The sequence below is a fragment of the Sphaeramia orbicularis genome, chromosome 3, assembly GCF_902148855.1.
Source record: "Sphaeramia orbicularis chromosome 3, fSphaOr1.1, whole genome shotgun sequence".
NCBI lineage: Eukaryota > Metazoa > Chordata > Actinopteri > Kurtiformes > Apogonidae > Sphaeramia > Sphaeramia orbicularis.
In genome coordinates this window covers 42,064,270-42,083,801 of record NC_043959.1, presented here as the reverse complement: position 1 = coordinate 42,083,801, position 19,532 = coordinate 42,064,270, and the positions used below count along the sequence as shown (strand labels likewise).

Below are 19,532 nucleotides of genomic sequence, written 5' to 3'. Positions count from 1 at the left end.
ATGCTTTATTATATCTTGAGTCGTGGACCTGAAGAGGAGATAGGGAAAAAATTAAACAATACAGTGGCAGAAAAACTAATATTTTGATGTATACCACAATGTACCTCAATTTTACATGATTTATTCATGTGCATGCTAATATGTCTTGGAAGAGTATAAGTTGATAACACATAACACACATAATTTCCGTGAGTTACGATAATGAGCTCAGTTTGCGTGACCAGACACAGTTCACTCACAGTGCTACAGAGCTCAAGCTAAGATTATTAGCTGCTGTAAGTCTATTAACTTGACAACCTACAGCAGCATGCAGGTGAGCTGAGACAACTTTTACCTTTGCCTTCTGTCCCACTTTTTTTATGTTTCTTCATTGGGTTAACCAAACTGCTTATTGGAATATTAAATATACTAGCATTAACGAACAGCTTAGTTTAATCTTATCTGGTTTTTTTTCGTTTGCTTGTTTCTTTTTTCTGCAATAAATAATTAACATTTTTCCACCTTTACTTACTCTACCATTTCATTGTCATTTATCTTTTTCCTCCTTGTGTATTTTATCATCACTGATACCCATCATTGTCAACCATCTACTGTGCCTTTGATGTCCTGTCCATTTTTTTATTGTCCTGTTTTATTATAGTAATTCTCAGCCTTTTTCTCCCCCAGTTCAACTCACTTCTCCCACTGAGTAACTCAGGTCAAAAGAAAAGCACTTTTCCTGATCTCTAAGGACAGTTTGGACTTGTAGGAAATAGCTCAAACAGGTTTGCTCTTCAGGAAGTCATCTTTATCTCCAGTATGAGCTGTGATGAGGTGAGAACAAAAAAAAAAATCCCTTTTCTCTACCTCCCATGCCCACCTGACAACTACAGTACAGCTGCAAGCCAATGCATCTCCCTCTGAAACAGAGTAAACAGTGATTACTATTGACTGCTGCTGTGCAGAGGATGTTTCTCATTACTGGGCTGATTAAGGGGGCTAGTTAGCTAGGAAAAAGGCTAAACGCACAAGTGTTTCTTAATGGGTAACAAGATGCTCATTTATCGGGCTTGTTAGTTAAAGTAAAGGCTAAACATCCTAAATGCTGAGGGATCCTTACAATCTAGCAGTCTAATGAACACTACTAATGGGACTAGTTAGCTTATACCCAACTTTTAAATGCTGATGGTACAGGAGGAGCAGATTAATTCAGCAATTAGGGACCCACACTGTAGTTAGACATAAGATTAGATGTGCTAATGTGCGGTTTAATGGTTAGTCAGTAATGGGACTTACCAAGCAATGCAAAGCAGACAAGCAATGCTTAATGAATAAGTGCAATAAAGAGCTTCCACAATGAAAATCCCACTGTATTTCACCTTTTGTCTTTTGTGTTCTCAAACATATACATACTGTTCATATTAGGAATTAGGAAAGAGAGATTTATATCACAGTGTCATAGGGACAGGCTTAAAGCAGAAATGTTCTTGGAGGCTTCTTTGTATAACATGTGTTTGAGTGCATGTGTGTTGGGGTGGAGTGAGGGGATATAGGAGGGCCTCAAATCCCTTGCAATCTCCTTTGAGATGTGTGAGTATGTCCACCTGCTGCATGACAATTGACCATCATTGTACACACTGTGAAATACGAATGTTTGTGTCATAAGCCTGCAATCTTAGCCTGGTTCTGTTTTGCGTCTTTTACCTTTTCCTAGAATTACACCTCTCATATAAGCTCCAAACCTTTTCATTTCTTTACAGGCTACCCCAGATTTTTATTATAGAGTTTAACTGCATAGAAATGGATGTCCTGGACCAGATCTGAATTAAACACAATACAGCTACTGTATGTAAAACACACAAACATGCATTTGTATATGTAAATGTATTATATTTTAGGTGGTGATGATGGATGTGTCCTTTTTCTTGTCTCACAGAACTCATCTCATATTCTCTGGTCCCATTTTACATATTTTCACCTTTCATTCATTCCTTTGCTCTCTATCATTATCGCCTTTTCCATCCTCCTCTTTTCTGCTCTCATCTACCTTTTTCCCCTCTTGCTGACTCTCTCTTCCTATTTCATTGCTCCATCCCTCCCTCTCCCACACCTTGCCCTCCTCCTCACTCCCCTTTATCCCTCTCTCTCAATAAGGGAGTGATAGATGCAGGTTGTCAGGTGTCGCTGGACTGACGCCACAGAAACAGCAGCTGCCAGAGCCACTTCCTCCATGCAGCGACACACACACACACACACACACCTATACACACACGCACACACACACACACACACACACACACACACACACACACACACACACACACACCGCAACCACTAGACTAATTCCTTCCTACATCCATGTGCCCAGTTCGTCCTCCCATTTCTTGCCTCTTTCGCTCATTCCTTGTCTAAACTTATTGTTTACCCAAACAGATGTAGAATCTCTCCTCTCCTCTCCTCTCCTCTCCTCTCCTCTCCTCTCCTCTCCTCTCCTCTCCTCTCCTCTCACCCCATCCTCTCCTCCCTGTCCAGCTGGAGGTGTTTTTTTGGTGATTACCTGCAGTTTTATTGGCTAATGGGTTGAAACATACCAATATGTCTGCCACTGCCCATCTGAGCCTGGCCTTGCTTCCAAGCCAAGGTACACACACCGACACACATCCACGCATAAACACAGGCATATGCACACAGACATACACATAAAACCTGCACTCATTTACATGGATGCACACAAGCCCACACACAGACACGTGGGCTAACACACACCTGAACTGTCTGTAGATGAGTTTGGCTTGCGTGATAGCCAAGGATAATGTCATGACCCATTTGTTCCAGTGGATCCAAGAAGCTCAGTCTGTATCCAAACCAATATTAACAGTAGCACTGTAGCAAAGAATGTGAATACAATCGATTCATAGGAAAATTTGTTTCAAAAACCACTTTACTGTATTATATACTTATTAATTTTGCTCTATCTGTGCACTGTACACTGACAATTGGTGATTTCCAAATGCACATGTAGCATATTTTATTTATTTTTGCATAGATACAGACCTGGACAGTATGATTTTATTTCAGATTGTCTGTGTATTCCTTGTCCTTATACTTTTGCGGTTAACAGTAATGTATTTCTTCACTAGCGTGACAATGACTGTGTGATTAGCTTTGAAAAGTCATGACCCATAACCTATAACTCTGGCATACTTGATCTGCAACATGTCCACTACAGGAGAAGGGAGGATTACAAATGGAGTGAAAATGAGACAACAACAGTGAGGAGAACAGAGCATGGCTTTGATTCTAGTCAAGGTCAAACACCAAAGAGACTCTACTGTCAACGAGGCATCATATCTATATGTTTGCTGGGATCTTGTATTTAATCTGTTACTGTGCCCCCACCTATGTGGCCTTTAACAAGCTCTCTAAATGAAATGAGACAGGTGGAATTGGTCAACTATTAGACATTGCGCCGATAACAAATGAATCAGGGGTTAAACCTATATACAGTGATTACAAGGTCATATGTGTGAGTGTCAGTGCACCCTCCATTCATGTGTGTTGGTGTCCATGTGTGAATGGGCATCTGTGAGTTTGTGTGTGTCTGCTTTTATCTCTGCATGTCTGTGCTGTGCTTCAATCTCTTTGTCAGGATTGCACTGTGTCCTGATCTCATCCCATAATAAACACATACAGGTCATCGCTGCATACTGGTGACCATCTACTGGATGTAAGACTTCCACACCCCCACACCATCTCTCTCCCTCTCTCTCTGGGGCTTTACTGGGAAAGCTGCTTATCGGAGGAGAAAGAAAGCAGCGACAGATAGGTGGATGGATGGAACGGCAGATAGATGAATCCTGTCTGATATGACTGACTGACTGACTGACAGACTAAATGGATCAATGTTGGCTGGCTGGTGGCTTGGTTATTCCATTGGTAGACTGGGTGAAAACAAGCTTGTGCTGCCAGCTGAGACACAAAAACGGCTAATCATAGAACAAGTCTTTTAAAATTACTACCAAAATGACATTTTTAGTTGTATAACTTTCTTAAATTAAGTATTGATTAAAGTGCTTCCAAGTTACTGTATGTGAGGGAGTAAAGGAGGGATATAATGGTGCAGCTGAGCACTAGAACATAATCCAAATATCTGTGTATATCATTTTGTAATTGTTCTTGAATGACAATATAGAACTCATAATTATTTCATATATAAATTTTCTGTTTTTTTCTGATTATCCTTATTACTTGAAAGACTTACTGGTTCTAGACTTCATATCCACTCAATATTATAACTCTTGTTCTTCATCCTTTGAATGTTTAAGGTAATTTCTATACAAAGTGCCTCACAAATAGAACAATCTTCCTCTTTTTTGACATCTGTTTCTTCTTTCCATTGCTTTAAATGATCTTTATTTTCTTTAATTAAAATAAACTGTTTACACATTCAATTTCCACTTCCTTTCAATACCGAGTTGATTATAATATTTGAAGTCAAACTGCTTTAATAGCTCTTGATACTTGATATGTTCGTTGGCTTTTTTAACAAATTTCCTTATACAATAGTTGAAAAAAGTTCTGCATTTCTGTTTTGTTTTGTGTTTTCGAGCTTGTATCACCCCCTTGAAACCGAGATACTCATTCAATTTGTGCTCAAACTTTCAGGTGTACTTCCTATGCGTCCTAACAAGAGACAAGCAAAGGATTACTGAGCCTAATTCCCGGTACTCTTCTCATCATGTGGATTACTGCTCTATCCCTTCTCTCCTTTACCCCCTTACCTGAACTCCTGACCCTCTGACACGACCTCTGACCTTTTTCTGACTCTGCGTTATCACCTAGACAACAGGCTTATGGCAAACACTCCTGTGAGGCATTAGCAGCTAGATCTGGGAATGCAAACACAACCTGGAAATTACTCTTTGCTGTTGATGAAGAAGAGGTCAAGGTTGAGGGTTAAAAAGAGGCGGAGGTCTGAGAGTTGGATGCGTGCGTACATGTGCATATATGAGAACAAGCTGAATGTAAAAAGGGAAAAGAAAAAATAGACTAGGAGTGGGTGTCGTGGTGGCACATTTAGCAGAAACTCGTACTGTATAAAAATCTGGGTTCACATCTGGCCTGGGGCTTTCATCATATGTCCTGGATCTCTCCTTGTCTCTGCTTTGAACTAACATACGACCGATGGTTAAAAATAAAACAAGAAACCCCTACACATTGAAGAAAGAGGAGTAGATACTGTAAAATGGCTTGAATATATGCATATACTTATGAAAGCGCATTTGATTATTGTATTTTGTTCTAAAACTAAATTATGCTTCATTAATTCTAAAATCTGTGTATTTTTAAGGAAGTTCACTTTGTTAAATAGGAGAAACATTCCTATTCAAGTTCCATGTAAAGTTGTAATGTTTCCAATTATTGTACTGTGTCTAACTGGAATTGGAAAAAAGTCAAATCAACAACTGCAAACTGGACTTAAAAAAACAAACAGTTCTTGAGGCCAAATATTAGATCAAATCACACTTCATCATTCAGTCTATATTTGCTTTTAAATAATGACCTAAAATACTAGAAAAACTAAATAAGCGGCCTTGTGAAAAACCATAAACACTAAAAAGAAGGCATATGAGACAAAACTGTTGACACATAGATAAATGTGATGATTTCAGATATAAAGATAAAATGAAAGCCAACCTTGGATAGTGCGTTTGAAGAAAGCCTTGCAGGCCTCACAAGATGCCACTCCATAGTGGTACCCTGACGCAATGTCCCCACACACCAGACACAGCCTTTTGGGCATCGAATTCAACATGTACTCGCATTTAATCTGTGAGTCTTCCCCAATAGTTGATGAACAGTCCTCATAACGCTTCGATCCAGGTCCACCAGCGGGACCCAGGGGCCCTGCGTTGGAACCATAGAGACTTGGGGAGTCTAAGCCATTTGGGTGACCGTTCATCGTGGATGAATAGGAGCCTGAAGCGTCACTGGAGCCACCAGGGGAGTGATGGTTTAGACTGTCAGTCAGGGAGGCAGGACTAGACGGCTCAGTCTTTATGTAAGAGGACGGACAGTTTGACTCAAGGTGGCGCTCCTTACTGGACATTCTGCAGAGAAGCCTAAAAGAGTAAGACAGAAGAAATGGGGAAGAAGAGTGAAGTATCACATAAATACATATACAAACTTTAGATAATGGAAATAGGTTTGTGAAACAGAAAGGTATGTAATACACACACCTACATTTAAACCATTGCATTTCATTGTTATATACTGGTTATAAATGAAAGAGGAAAAAAGACTTTAAAGCAAAAAACAAACAGATGTATTGTAGTTTAAGTAGTGGCAGAGAGGAAGGGATTTATACTACCACCCAGTCACACAAACACATACACATGCTTGAGGCCGATGGTCATCCGTCACTCTCCAGTCAATAGCGGCTTGTTCTACATGAAGGTAATCAGTGAGCAGCTTCTCTGCTGCTCAATCATCCCAAAGACAGCCTCGCACATACATGATGCTCACATGCACAAACACACACATGCACACACACTTTAGTTAGGAGAATATGTGCAATACAAAACATAAAAAAAACTAAGTAAGAGAAAGATATTGTCTTGTACTCAGTGCCAAAATGTTATTGTCTTCCTCTTCTCATCTCTTGTAGTTCTCCCTGTCTCCCCTCCTGCGTTTCCTTCCTCCTCTCCCCAAGGAGGCTTACTGGTGTCTTGTTAATGGCAGTTGTAATTAACAGCTATCTTCTCTCTGTCCGTATCTCTCCACCCCTCCTTTTGTCTACCTTACTATCTATCTGCCTGTATCCCTATCACTTCCTATTCACTGCCATCTCTCTCTCTCTCTCTCTCTGTCTGCCCACTCTCTCTTTCCTCTCCTCTTTGCATTACTACTCTCTATTCCTTTAACCCTGCCCTCACTCCCGTCTCTCTCTTTTCATTGTTAAAGGCAGAAAGCACAAAAGGGGTTTTTAATTAAGGCAGGATGCTGCTAAACGAGGGGCTTCTAAAGTCCAGTCGGCCTGTAAAAGATCCCTGTTCTACAGGGACCCATAAAACACAGACAGCGCCTTGACAGTGAAGCCAGTTGGTGAAGGAAGGGTGGGGGAATGGGGAATGGATATAGTCCAGAAAACAGGTGGAGAGACAGGCAGAGACAGACAGAATGGGAGAAAGAGAGAGGGAGGGGGGGTCAGCTACGATGACTAATGGCAGACAGTAGTTTCTGGTTGCTCTGTTTTAAATGTACCATGGTGTTTTAATGTGTTTGAAGTGCCAAAGCTGTCCTGTTCCACAAGCTACAGCGTACTGCGAGACAAAATACAAATTTCCTTCAAATTCAGACATTTCTTTAGAGCCAATTTTTCCTTTCATAAAGTGACATGACATTTATGATGTACAATACTTTGGCCTTTCCCCCCCTTTTTCATCATATATTTTATCCCTTCCGTCTTCCCTTTCCTCCCCTCGCTGCAGGTTTCTTTTAATTCCGTGACTCCATTAATCGTGGCTTTCACCAATGTCTATAAATCCATTAATCTGATGCTAAGGTAGGCCTTTAGTTAAGAAAGGTTTGGATACAAATCATGGAGAATCATCGAAATAAGGAAAAGAGAGAGTTGATGAGGGGACACAGGAAAGGTGAGGAAGAGGTGAATGAAGCAAAATAAATAAATGTAGATGGGGAGAAGTGATGTGACGGAGAGAGACTGCACAGGTTTGTTGGGCAAAATGAGGAAAAAAACAGTTGTGACAGGAAAAGAAAGTACACCCATTTAAGTAGATGATGTGATGGTGATGATTTAATCTCTCCTTTTTCACTCTTTATGCTCTTTTGTGCCCCCTCCCTTCAACCGTCAATCCCTCTGAGTACCATTAAGTGAAAGAGTTTAAGTGCCAGAAGATCTCAGGCGTTTTTTCCCCTTCTCTCTCTCAAATTCTCATCTATCTCTTTTCTCTCTTCCTTAGCAATCCTCCTCTCCCTCTCTCATATCTTTCCTCTGTGCTCTCTCTCCCACACCCTTACTCTGCTTATAAATGAAAAATAATGGCAGTCAAAGGGGGAGGAATAAAAAGAATAAAAAGAACACATGCGTGCAGAGGAGAGGAGTAGAGGAAAGAAGATTAAGAAATCACAGCGAGTGCGCTGTGCTGAGCGAGAGGTTGAATGCATTTATGTATGTATGTTATCAGTATAATTATGGTGCTATGTAGCGACGGCTCAGTGCTGAAAGAGCAGTCTTATTGTGCCTGTCTGCTCCTTGGATGAGTATGGAGAGAAGAGGAAGGGTTTGGCTCTTTTATTTTATCAATTCTTGATGTTTTAAGTATTTAAAGAGATTTAAATAAAGAGGAAAAAGAGTGTGTTTCTTTTTTCTTTTTGTATTTTCACAAGGGGGTAAAGACGTGCAGTGTGTTATGAGACGATTACAGAAAAACACAAAGAGGAACAGTAATCAGATTTAAGTATTAGCTGTTTCCTTAATGCTGTTAGTGAGAAATCATTTTAAATTTCATTTTCCCTGTCATTTTGGCATTGTTATCCCTCATGAAAAAAAAGTTTCTTTGAACCACTAAAATGAGAGTAAATCTACTAGTGTAAGTAAACTGTTTATTCCTCTTCTTTTGTATATCATTGCTTGGAATAAAAATTAACAAGTACAGTGAAGACGATGCAAAACAATTTCAGAAGAAACCTAGGCAAAGGGACAAAAGCTGCTGTTTCAGTTCCAGCATGCATCAAATATTCAGCAAGACTATTTACTTGTTCCTTACTGAGGGTGACCACACACACACACACACACACACACACACACACACACACACACACACACACACACACACACACACACACACACCAGAAAGATTACCACCTTCCCTTGTCTCCATTTCCAGCTCGATCCCTGTCATTTTCTCTTTCTTTTTTTCCATCGTACTTCTTGAAGGAAAGTGTGGCAACTCATGAAAGAGGGTACATAAATATGTGGTGGTATGAGGAGAAAAAAAGACACTGAAATCTAAGAAAGGAAGAAAAGAAAAGAGAAAAAAAGAGAAGAAAAGAAAGACAGGAAAAAGGAGTGTTTTTTTTCTGTGTATTTTCAAGGAAGGAGGGTATGACAAGCTGTCATTAGAGCGGTGGGCTGATGCAGCGCCCTGACAACTGGCGGGGACAAACATACAATCATCGTATTAGAGCAACTACTCTCAGCCTCACGCCTTTAGTCTGTGTTTCTGTGTGGACGCACACTATTTTATTATATATAATCTCTTTGCAGCTGCCTCACTAGATGGCAGCCATAAACACAAACTGATTCTAAAATAACTCTAAACTGCCCCCCCCCCCCAGGCTGAAGAAAAGAGATGAGATGAAAAGAGAAGAGAGGAGAGGAGAGGAGAGGAGAGGAGAGGAGAGGAGAGGAGAGGAGAGGAGAGAAGAGAAGAGATTTAGAAGTTTGCAAGACAAAGTAAGAAAAGGTTAAAAAAAAAAAAACAGAAACCATATAATCAAAATGGATTTTGACACAATATAGATTTTGATGTAAAACACCGTATAACAATCCAAATCCAAGATCCTTTAAAAAAGTACTTATTGCTAATTTACATCTAACTACATTTGATAAGTCCAGAACACACAAGTGTACAAAATTGACACACTCTTGTGCCGTGACAGCATTCTCAGGACCAAATTCAAGTGGAAATAAAAACGAGAAGAGAAGACACATAACAGGAGAGATGGAAAAACAGAGACGGAAGAGAAGTGGTAGCAGTAGAGACAGAGAAAGGAGAAGTGCTGACAATGTAGCTACCACGGATTGGCTAATACCTTTCCATCACACCAAGCATTGTGCTCTCGATGCTGATAAGAACGCACAGTCCAATAAGCAAAAAAAAAAAAAAGAGAGAGAGAGAAAACCTTACACAGGTCTATCTAGATGCTTTTGGATGGATGAAGAGTAAGGTAAGGATGGAAAAAAAGAAAATGCATTGAATTAAATCAATGAGTAAGGAAGAAAATAGCAGTAAAATGCATTTACATTTCCATAGTCAAATGAATACAATGATTTCATCAATAGACGGAATTGCTTTTTCAGCCCCCCTACTCATGTTTATTTTTTAGTATTTCCTCGCTTTTTCTATTCTACCGCCTTTTCAACTTCCTCCTATCTGTGGAAGGTTGTTGAACTGCTTGTCAGCTTGTTAGCTCGATACCTGCACTGGCGAGTGTGTACACATATACACATGAATTGTTGGCTGCACACTTTCACTTTGAATGGAGTGTGTTACCGCTGTTGTTAAAATTACAGTGGGAACACCCTTTGTACAGACTGGTTCATACACACACACAAATCTCTGTTTTACATGCACATTATGTAAGGCGTCTGCATAGTTTCAGGACCTGAAATTGAGCAGCAGAGAGATTGCTGTTGATGTGTAGCACTGGTGTGTGTTTGTGTGAGCGAGCATGTTTGAGTTAAGCTCCATAGACTCACAGTGTGTAGAAGATTATAGTTGTTTTCAGGGACAAAATGAATAAAAAACATGAAAACTCCAGTGGCGACAGTCAATCTAAACCACTCTCCCTCCTACTGAGCTCTCTCTTGCCCTCTCCTTCCTGCTCTCTTTGGGTCTCAATCTCTCTCTCTCTCTCTCTCTCTCCGTGTCTACTTCTCACACTCAAACACACTCTATCATTGTTTCAGTTTCTTGTACATCCGCACCTCGTCACACACACCCCACAAATACACACACACACACGCTGGGGAGCAGATCAATTGTTACAGTGTTAGTCGGGCAGGAAACCTGTAATTCACTTCATTGGCTGCAGAATAAACCCCTGATTACATACAATCAATGTGATAATGGCTAAAACACATTCTGCCCAATGGGCTGTTGGGTTGTAAAGACCAGCAGAGTAGAGGAAATGCGAGCAAGGGTCTATATTCTTGAATGTGTGTATCTCTGTGTCTGTGTGTCTCCGCATGAATCTTAATGTGACCAACTGGTACCAAAATGGTGATGTACACCTTTCATGTGCACAGCTATCCACATACTCTACACAACCACAAACACAGGTGTGAAATGAATTGTATAAGACTCACGAAGGTGCTCTACTGGGGCTGAAGCTGTTATGGTGCAACCTGGGGTTTATAAAGTTTACACACACGCACGCACACACACACACACACACACACACACGTTCTCTAGATGTGAATGGATAACCAGTGGGAGATAGCACACACAGGGCAAGCTCAGCCAAATGCTATTGATTAAGAATCATGTGCTTTCCAAACTGTCATGTTGTGTCTGTAGATATCAAAGCACTTCTTGTATCACAATCTTCACTTGGTGTTTTGTTAAAACTGCTTCACGTATTTTCTTCTTATATTGCTGCACTGCTTTTTTCCGCCTTTTATTGAAATGTGATTTTATTCATAATGCCTCCATGTCAGAGTCTTACATGGTCTGAATAAAGGATATTTTCACTTGAAAGTTCCTCTAATGTTGCTGTGGTGACTGTATGTACATAAAACTATATGAAGAGGTTGATCTTGTTCAGGTTGGAAAGAGAAAGCGGTACAGTGCAAACCCTGTGTGTGTGTGTCAGATGGGAATCTTGATGATTTAGGTCATTTTCTTGTGGAACAGTAGCTGATAAGTGTGTTGCTGCCAGGCACTATCTTTGTCACCATGTCTCTCTCTCTCCTTACCTCTCTCTTTGTCTCTCTCTTTCCCTGTCTCCTTTATCTGCGGTGTGTCATTGTATTTGTGAGGGTGGTTGTCTCCTGTAAGTGCTTCAAACCTCTACAACAGCTCAGCTCCCATATAGCGCGCTGCACATAACAATACCTTAAACACAAACTGCCTGTGAACTACATTAAAAGATGTTATTTGCTAAATAAACAAATAAATACATTAGTGCACACTGAACAGGAAATTGGGTTAATTTCATCCTACTTTGGGGCTTGGCAGACCATTGTCATACATACCATGTACTTGCAGTGACCTCCAGCTTTTTTACTGGAAACACTGAAGAGGGGAAATCAATGAAATTACTGAATGCATCCTCTTCTTAGGTTAACCTTTTATAGAAAATTCTGGATGTGGCAAAAATGAAAGTAAGAAATCCTCCTAATTATAAGATGAAATGAAAGAAAACTACAATATATTTAAATTCATATAGCTGCATCTACGCTAAGACATTAGATTCGATGAGACTGCAAACATTGCTGACATTTATTTACATGTTGTTGCTTTGTAGCATCTGTCCAGAGGTGCACTGCAGGCTGAAAGGTCACTGACCAAGGTTACTGTTTGTCTCGCTTTTATTTGTGTGTGCATGTATGGATTACCTGTGTTATCACAAAGAAGTGTGACTGCTCCTCCAAATACTTGCAGATACTTATATCAAACACACATTCGCGCACACAGGCAAATGCACACATACCCATGTTCAACTGTTCATGTACAAAGAGATGTGCCGTCTCCACCCTCGTACTTAATTGGAGAGACCTGGGCAAGGTGCCGTTTCAAATGATATTGCAGAGAAGTACAATAAAAAAAAGTGTTTAAAAAAAAATAAAATATCCCCTATCGGATTAAAAGCACATTTTATTAAGCAGATGGTGAAAGAGGATTTCCACTCTAGTAAATATGACAGGGCTTTCAAATGTGACATGGGAGGGAGGTGAAGCAAAGGGAGGGGAGGAAGAGAAAAACAGACTAGGAGGGAATAGGAAAAGAGAGCGCAATGCCGCAAAAGTGTGTGTGTCTGTGTGTGCGCAGTATAATGGTGCAAGATTTGAGGAGAAGGGAGAGAACCGGAGAATAAGAAATGCAGGAGAAGTGAGGAGAGGAGAAGGGAGAGTGAGGAGACTCAAGTGAGCAGAGCGCCAAAGCTGCATTCTTTAAGCAGATCAGATTTGGGGAAATTGGGCTGTCACTACAGGATTGTGATGATTTACACCTATCCATCACAGGGGCCGGGAGAGGAAGCAGTCCCAGAGTACGTACAATAATGCACTGCATCTGTAAAAAGACTGAAAACGTCCCTAAATATGCTCATTGCTTAGCGTTTGATTTTACTGTGAATATCCCAGGATGATAAGGAATTGGACGGAAATATAACACTAAAATTACTTACTACCTTAAGTTTATTACTCTTACATGTTCATATAACACAGGAGAAAACCAGGTGAATATATTTGATTTAAGAGCAAACAACAGTAAAATAAGAAAACACGAATTATGAGCTTATGTTCCCATTTCCCTACTGTGTTAAAAATGATGAATACACATCATGGCACATTTTGAAATGAAATGATCTGTATTGTCACAAGCTGCTGCTGACACTCTTCCCCTCTGCCTCCTGATCTCCGCTCTCGCCTCCTCTGCCCTCCTTCCTCCCCCTCCTCCCCCCCTCACTGCTGGCTGGTGCACCTTACAGCCTCGCTCCTAGACCATCTGTTAGGGAATCTAATTCACATCCAGTCATAATCAGGTTTGCTGGAGTGCCCACTGTCTCTGCCTTTCTGTCTGTCTGTGTCTTTTTGGACTATCGGCATCTTGCTGTCTATTATATATTCTTAGTTTATTTTCTCATTGTCTCCTTCTGATCCTGTGTATGCATGTTACACTGTTTATGCCAGTCTGTGTCAGTTTATTTTTTTTATTTTTTAAACTGGGGCTTTTTTTTTTTTTTGTCTGGTTTTATTTTTTTGTTCCCATATTTTTCCATTAAAAAAAAGCTGCAAAACTTGAACGTGCACCAAAAATTCACAAATTCTTACCTTTTAAATAATTAAAAGAAAACCAGACGCTAAGACTGAAAATTACATGCATGTAAATACTGTCAGCTATTTGTCCGGACATTCCATTTTAAGGTTAAAATTATTTATAAGTATATATTAGCCTGAAAAAAGAGGTTCAACATATTCATTTGACTGGGAATATTTCTGTGTGTGTATACGCGTGTTTGTCTATGACTGGGAATAAGGCGAGTTGAGGTGAAGGGGTGGAAGTTAATGAGAGGTGAGTGTCTGAAACCCTCTCTCTTTTTCTCTCTCTTGCTCTCTCTCTGTGCTCCAGCAGTAATCCTCTTCTATAAATCTGCAATCCAATCAGCGTTGTCCACACTTACACACACACACACACACACACGCACACACACACACACACACACACAAACGGAGCTGTTGGGAGGCCCATCTGTGTGTTAAGGCAATCTGCTTTATCATTATGATTACATTGAGCTCAGTTTACAGCAAAGTGTGTGTGCATGTGTGTGTGTGTGTGTGTGTGTGTGTGTGTGTGTGTGTAGTCAAGCGCACCCTGACTGCCTGACATTAATCACATTCCCATGGTTTGATGGCCTAAATAAAAAGAGGAATAATATTGTTGCTGTCCAATGAAAACTGCAGACCTCCAAAAACAAATTAAGAATTTCTTCGGAAATCAGAACAGCTTCAATTCCTGTTAGACACAAGAAATAAAGTGATATATAGTATATTTTTTATTAAAATGACATGACTTTGAAAATGTCTTGAGAGCCATGTGACAAAAAAAACAACCAACCAACCAACCAACCAACCAACCAAACAAACAAACAAACAAACAAAAAACGGAATATCAAATCACATAAACATATACTTTGAAACTGCTATTTTTATTTTTTGGTAACAAGTAAATGGATTTTCCTTTGCAACAACTAAAACTAGAATGGAGAATGAGAGTGTTTACGTCCAACAATGGCCCATATTTCTTACTTTTTTTTTTTTTTTTTTTTGCAACCAGTGGTATGTTATGAACACATGTTTATTATGCCGCTATTTCCATCACCACATTTAGTCAGAAAACTTAAAGTACATGTGCGTCTAAATCTATATTTTAATATTTTTGAGTACGTTTGTTTTAAGAGACAGGAAAAAGTGACAGTAATACACTAAATGAAGAGAAAATGCATGCAAGAAATGTTGTCAAGCCGTGGCTTGAATGAAGAACAGAGTCAGGAGCGATAACTATTCGGTTGTGTGTTTCATATTTATATAACATATAATATGCCACATTTAAAGCAGTTCACTTTTTTGTACTTCACTGCACTGTTAAAGTATATATTTTTGTTAGTTTAACTTAGTCAGAAGGTTGAGCCAATTGAAGAGAAACTAATCACCTCAGTTCAGTGAGTATAGTGTGTATGGGCAAGAAGTGTGTAACTTCTGGCTATGGCGTGACTCCCAAGCCCCTGGCAAACCCTTACACCTCTTATCACCAGACTTCAACTTCTGCCAACATATAGCTACACATGCACTCAAATTGTACTAGTAACACTCTTCTTCGTGATTGGCCGAGGGTCTGCGTGAGAATGGGATGCCAGACCTTTAATTGGCTTGACCCAGACTAACCCTGAAATCCTATTGGACTAAGACTTTCAGTCTACAGTACGCAGAAGCGGCCATATACATAGATGCTCATACATACTTGAAATTATACGGCTTTGCATAAGCTATACAATGAACTGATCAATATCACGCTAATAACGTTAAAAAAAAAAAAAAAAAAAAAAAAAAAAAAGCAGAGCAATATGATAAATTGTTGTTACATGAATTATGGTAATCATGTTAGACATAAAATCATGTAGCATTATGTGCGACCACAAAGCAGAATGAAAATAGACAAAACAAACTGAGGCATGACTACAAGCTTAAATACGTCCATCAGTTAAGACCAATAAATACAGTAATGGTAAGTTATCAAAACAACGTTCTCTTACAGTACATCTATAAAGTCAGACCAGGTCAGGTCAGATCAGGTCAATTATTTGACAGTGCCTGCTCAAACCATGCTCAGGTAACAAACCAGTAATAAAAAAAAACAAACAAAAAACGAAATAAAAAAAAATGTATCTGTATTAAACTCACTTTTTACTCACATTTATATTTGCATACAATAGGATTATAATCTGATGTTGAGCTAATTATACACAAAACATATATAGTACTTACAGTTCTAGAATTGCAATCTGGGTATGTGGCTCTCTTTCAGAATATTTAAAGGCAGAAGAAGAACGAGGCAGAGACAGAGGGAAAAATATGAAGAGGGAGAAAACGGGTCTTGTCGTCATCATGTGTTTGCTGTGTTTCAACATGAAACATACTGCGTATTTACCGTGTATGTTCTAAAAATGGACTACGGCAGCCCTCACTGTAACCTGCCACAAATTCACTCTGAAAACACAAACCTAGAATGGTTTTCCTCCCACTTTAAAATGTATTTTTTCTTTGGTTAAAGCCATTCATGTTTTGAGTTTTATTTCACATGCAGATGGCATGGGGGATTACAGTACATGTAAAGTGGCTGTCCTTCAACCAAATGATATAATTTAAATCCTCTCTGCTGCAACATATTTGCATTACTAAAGTGTCCTTGAGTCAAAACTTATATCCTGCTTTCTTGTGATTCTCCATATAGACTGGAAACATAACAAAATAAAACGAGTGTTTTAAGTGAAAAAAAAAAAGCAATAACCATGTGGGTTGCTCACACAATCAGTCTCTACATTAGTGCAGTATTTTAAAAACGCATATTAGTCTTCTAAACATTGAGAAGGACAAAAAAACAACAATCAGGCCTTCATTTTTCTTCTGCTTGGTCTATAGTTTAATTGCCTAAATGTAATAATGAGTGAAAAGATATTTAACTTAAAATTAAAGCATGGACAATCCCTTATTTGTGTAGAAAGTCAAGGTCAAATAGATGCGATCTATTACAGTCTTAGTATATTTTAGTGGTATCTCTGGGAAAGAAGTGAAATAAATTCAAACAGATTCCCTCATTTATTAATTTTATTATAAACTATATTTTTATTGATGGATATATTTTGCCAGTCTAATTCTGCGTGTTAATTATGAACATACAAGCTCCTGAATAGTCGCTCATATTCCAGAAAGTTTAAATACAACACAATTCTTGAGAAAAATGGCGACACAAACATATCCTTACATTCTTGCTGCTTTATTCTGAAACACACACTCTCACACACAAACCACTAAAAACACTGGTGTTTGATGTCATAAAGTGCTTGCCTTTTCTTCCTCTTTCATCTGAGGTTTATAGAGGTCGACTGAGGCTTTTGTGTAAACCTGAACCTCAGACATTCATAGATTCATAGTCCTTTCTCTTTTACTTTTGCTCACTCTCTCTGTGTGCTTTTGCTCATGTTTTTACGGTCTTACCTGGGGTTGTAGAGGGCATGTGCGTCTCTCATGTGGTTGGCCTCCAGTGGATCGTAGCTCTGGTGCATCCTCCAGGCGCCAGCGCCGCATTTACCAAAAGTTGACTTAGAGTTATCTTCACTGCTGCTGTTCACCAAGGGCCCCTTCGATAAGTTCATTCTGTATGCGGGGGCAAAATGAGAAAAGGAAGGATGGCAGTGAAAATTGTGAAAAAAGACAGCAGATGAAACACAGCCTCTTAAACAGTACTTTAAGGTTTACATTCATAAATTTTCAGTGAAAAGTTGATATTAAAATATAAAGAGAAACAAACACTGTGCAAAATGCAAAACTGACAACTCCTACTTCTGTTTACTTGTTTTTTTATTTTTATAATCACCAGCCATTAATGTTAGTATTTCCAATGTGAAGCACTGTATAGAAAAGCAAAGTATTCACATATTTAACCCTGATAATGTAAAGTTTAAAAAATGACATTTTTAACTTGTGTGGAAACAAAATGAAAACACTGTTTTCATTAAACAATACATTTAGTGAAAGAATAATCAAACACAGATGTTGGCATGCACACACACACACACACACACACACAAGAATACAGAAACACAGTCTGTGTAATTTGTCTGCAGATGATTTAACAAACAGCAATAGTTACAAAGAGTGCAAACAGACAGGCCGGCAAAGTACAGACAGGATGGAAGACAAAGAAAGACACAAAGGCCAACATGCCGACAAGCAGGCAGTTGCACAAGTATAAACTTGGAATCAGTATCCAAGAATATTTTTTTCAGAAATATGTTTGCAAATTCCTGTCAAACACAATTCTCTGCACGAGTGTGCTCATGCATCACTGTATACGTCAGACTGCTAATTCGAGCGCACCCCGGCTGTGTTGAACGTCGGTACAGTTTTACCAGTTTCAGCTCTGAAAAAGGCTTTTCAGACTGAGGGACTATAAAAGTAAGAGCACCGGAGGAGGGACTGCTATCCGTCAATCAAGCTCATCGCTGTCGTCAGGGGAGAAGCTGTCGCCAGGGTGATAAGGTCACCACGGGCAATAGACTCAAAATCATCCTTTGCAAAAAATAAATTAATTAAATAAAACAGAGAGAAAACAGGGATGGTACTTATAGTAGAGGTCAAAGCTGAGACAGGGTCAGAGGAGGTAGAGTTTATAATGAAATTGGCTGGGTGGCCTACATTTAAACAAAAAGTATCAGGGGAGAGTGGCACAAGGCTGGTAGACGGAAAAGCACTTTATTACAGGAGGACAAAATATAAGACACCAATTCAGAATGGGTAACAGATGTCACAACACTACTGGTAATAATGGTAAAAGTAATGTAAAATGCATAAAAGATGCCTTCAGGTAATGCTTTGCATTCTGAACATGTACAGTATGTTTTTTTGCATAACTGCAGATAAGTTCATTTAATTATTCTTAGTTAGTTTCAGGCTTTTAGTTAGTGTTCAAACATTGCTGCAGGAGAAACAGTGAAATTCATATTTGTTTTTATAAGGCACTGACATACTTAAAGGCTATTATTTAGCCTTGTTTTTCTATCATTACTGTTGGTTTAATTTTTGAAGGATTTTCTAGTATGTGAGCTCTGCCTGGCACTGTGTATCAGTAAACATACGAGGGTGTTGGTATATGTCACAAACGGATAGACACATGTTTACCACACACACATTTGTGTGTACATGTACGGCGTTGTCCCGCTGTGGGCCAGGTAGACTGGCAGGCAGACAGACCAATCACTTGTTTGACAGCCATTCTTTCTTCTACACCTTCATCCATCCACAGAGCTGGGTTGGCTCGGCAAGAGGTGGAGGGCCCGAGTGTGTAATATGTAGGTTTTAGTTCCACTCTGGTGAATAGGAGGAATCGATATCTTGCTGCTGCTGCTGCTTCAGACACTTATTGGCTTTGGTTGCGGTGTCACAATGCTATATAGACAGACAACACTTAATACTGCCTTTTTTTTATTGGGGAGTGTCCCGGTGTCACACCGGACTAAGGTACATCCAGTACTATATACTTGTGATGATGTTAGTACGAATCCCCTTCCCAGCCCTTCCAGTTGTATATGTACAACTTAAATCGCTGTAGATCCCACCACATAGACACAATAAAGTCACCTAAAGGCTGAAGTTATCTATGCTTCATGAAATGCAACTTTGGAAATAAACAGTAAGAACAAATCCTTATAGGTGAAATTCTAACATAAATGACTATAATCATCTGTGCAAAATATTTTTATTCTGTTTAAATCGACTTCAGTGAGTCATCTGCATTACGCCAAAAAAA

At 39.3% G+C, this 19,532-nt stretch overlaps 1 protein-coding gene across 7 annotated transcripts in view; it reads right to left on the bottom strand.

Moving 5' to 3' along the window:
- esrrga (estrogen-related receptor gamma a) overlaps positions 1-19,532 on the bottom strand; it is a 151,264-nt gene that overhangs the window by 42,415 nt on the left and 89,317 nt on the right. For all 7 annotated transcript variants that reach the window (XM_030162072.1, XM_030162063.1, XM_030162054.1 and 4 more), the window contains exons 2-3: positions 17,222-17,380; positions 5,677-6,101 (exon numbers count right to left, since the gene is read on the bottom strand). In XM_030162072.1, coding sequence (XP_030017932.1) covers positions 5,677-6,101; positions 17,222-17,379 — 583 coding nt within the window. In that variant the 5' untranslated portion in view covers position 17,380. The remainder of the gene's footprint in view (positions 1-5,676; positions 6,102-17,221; positions 17,381-19,532) is intronic.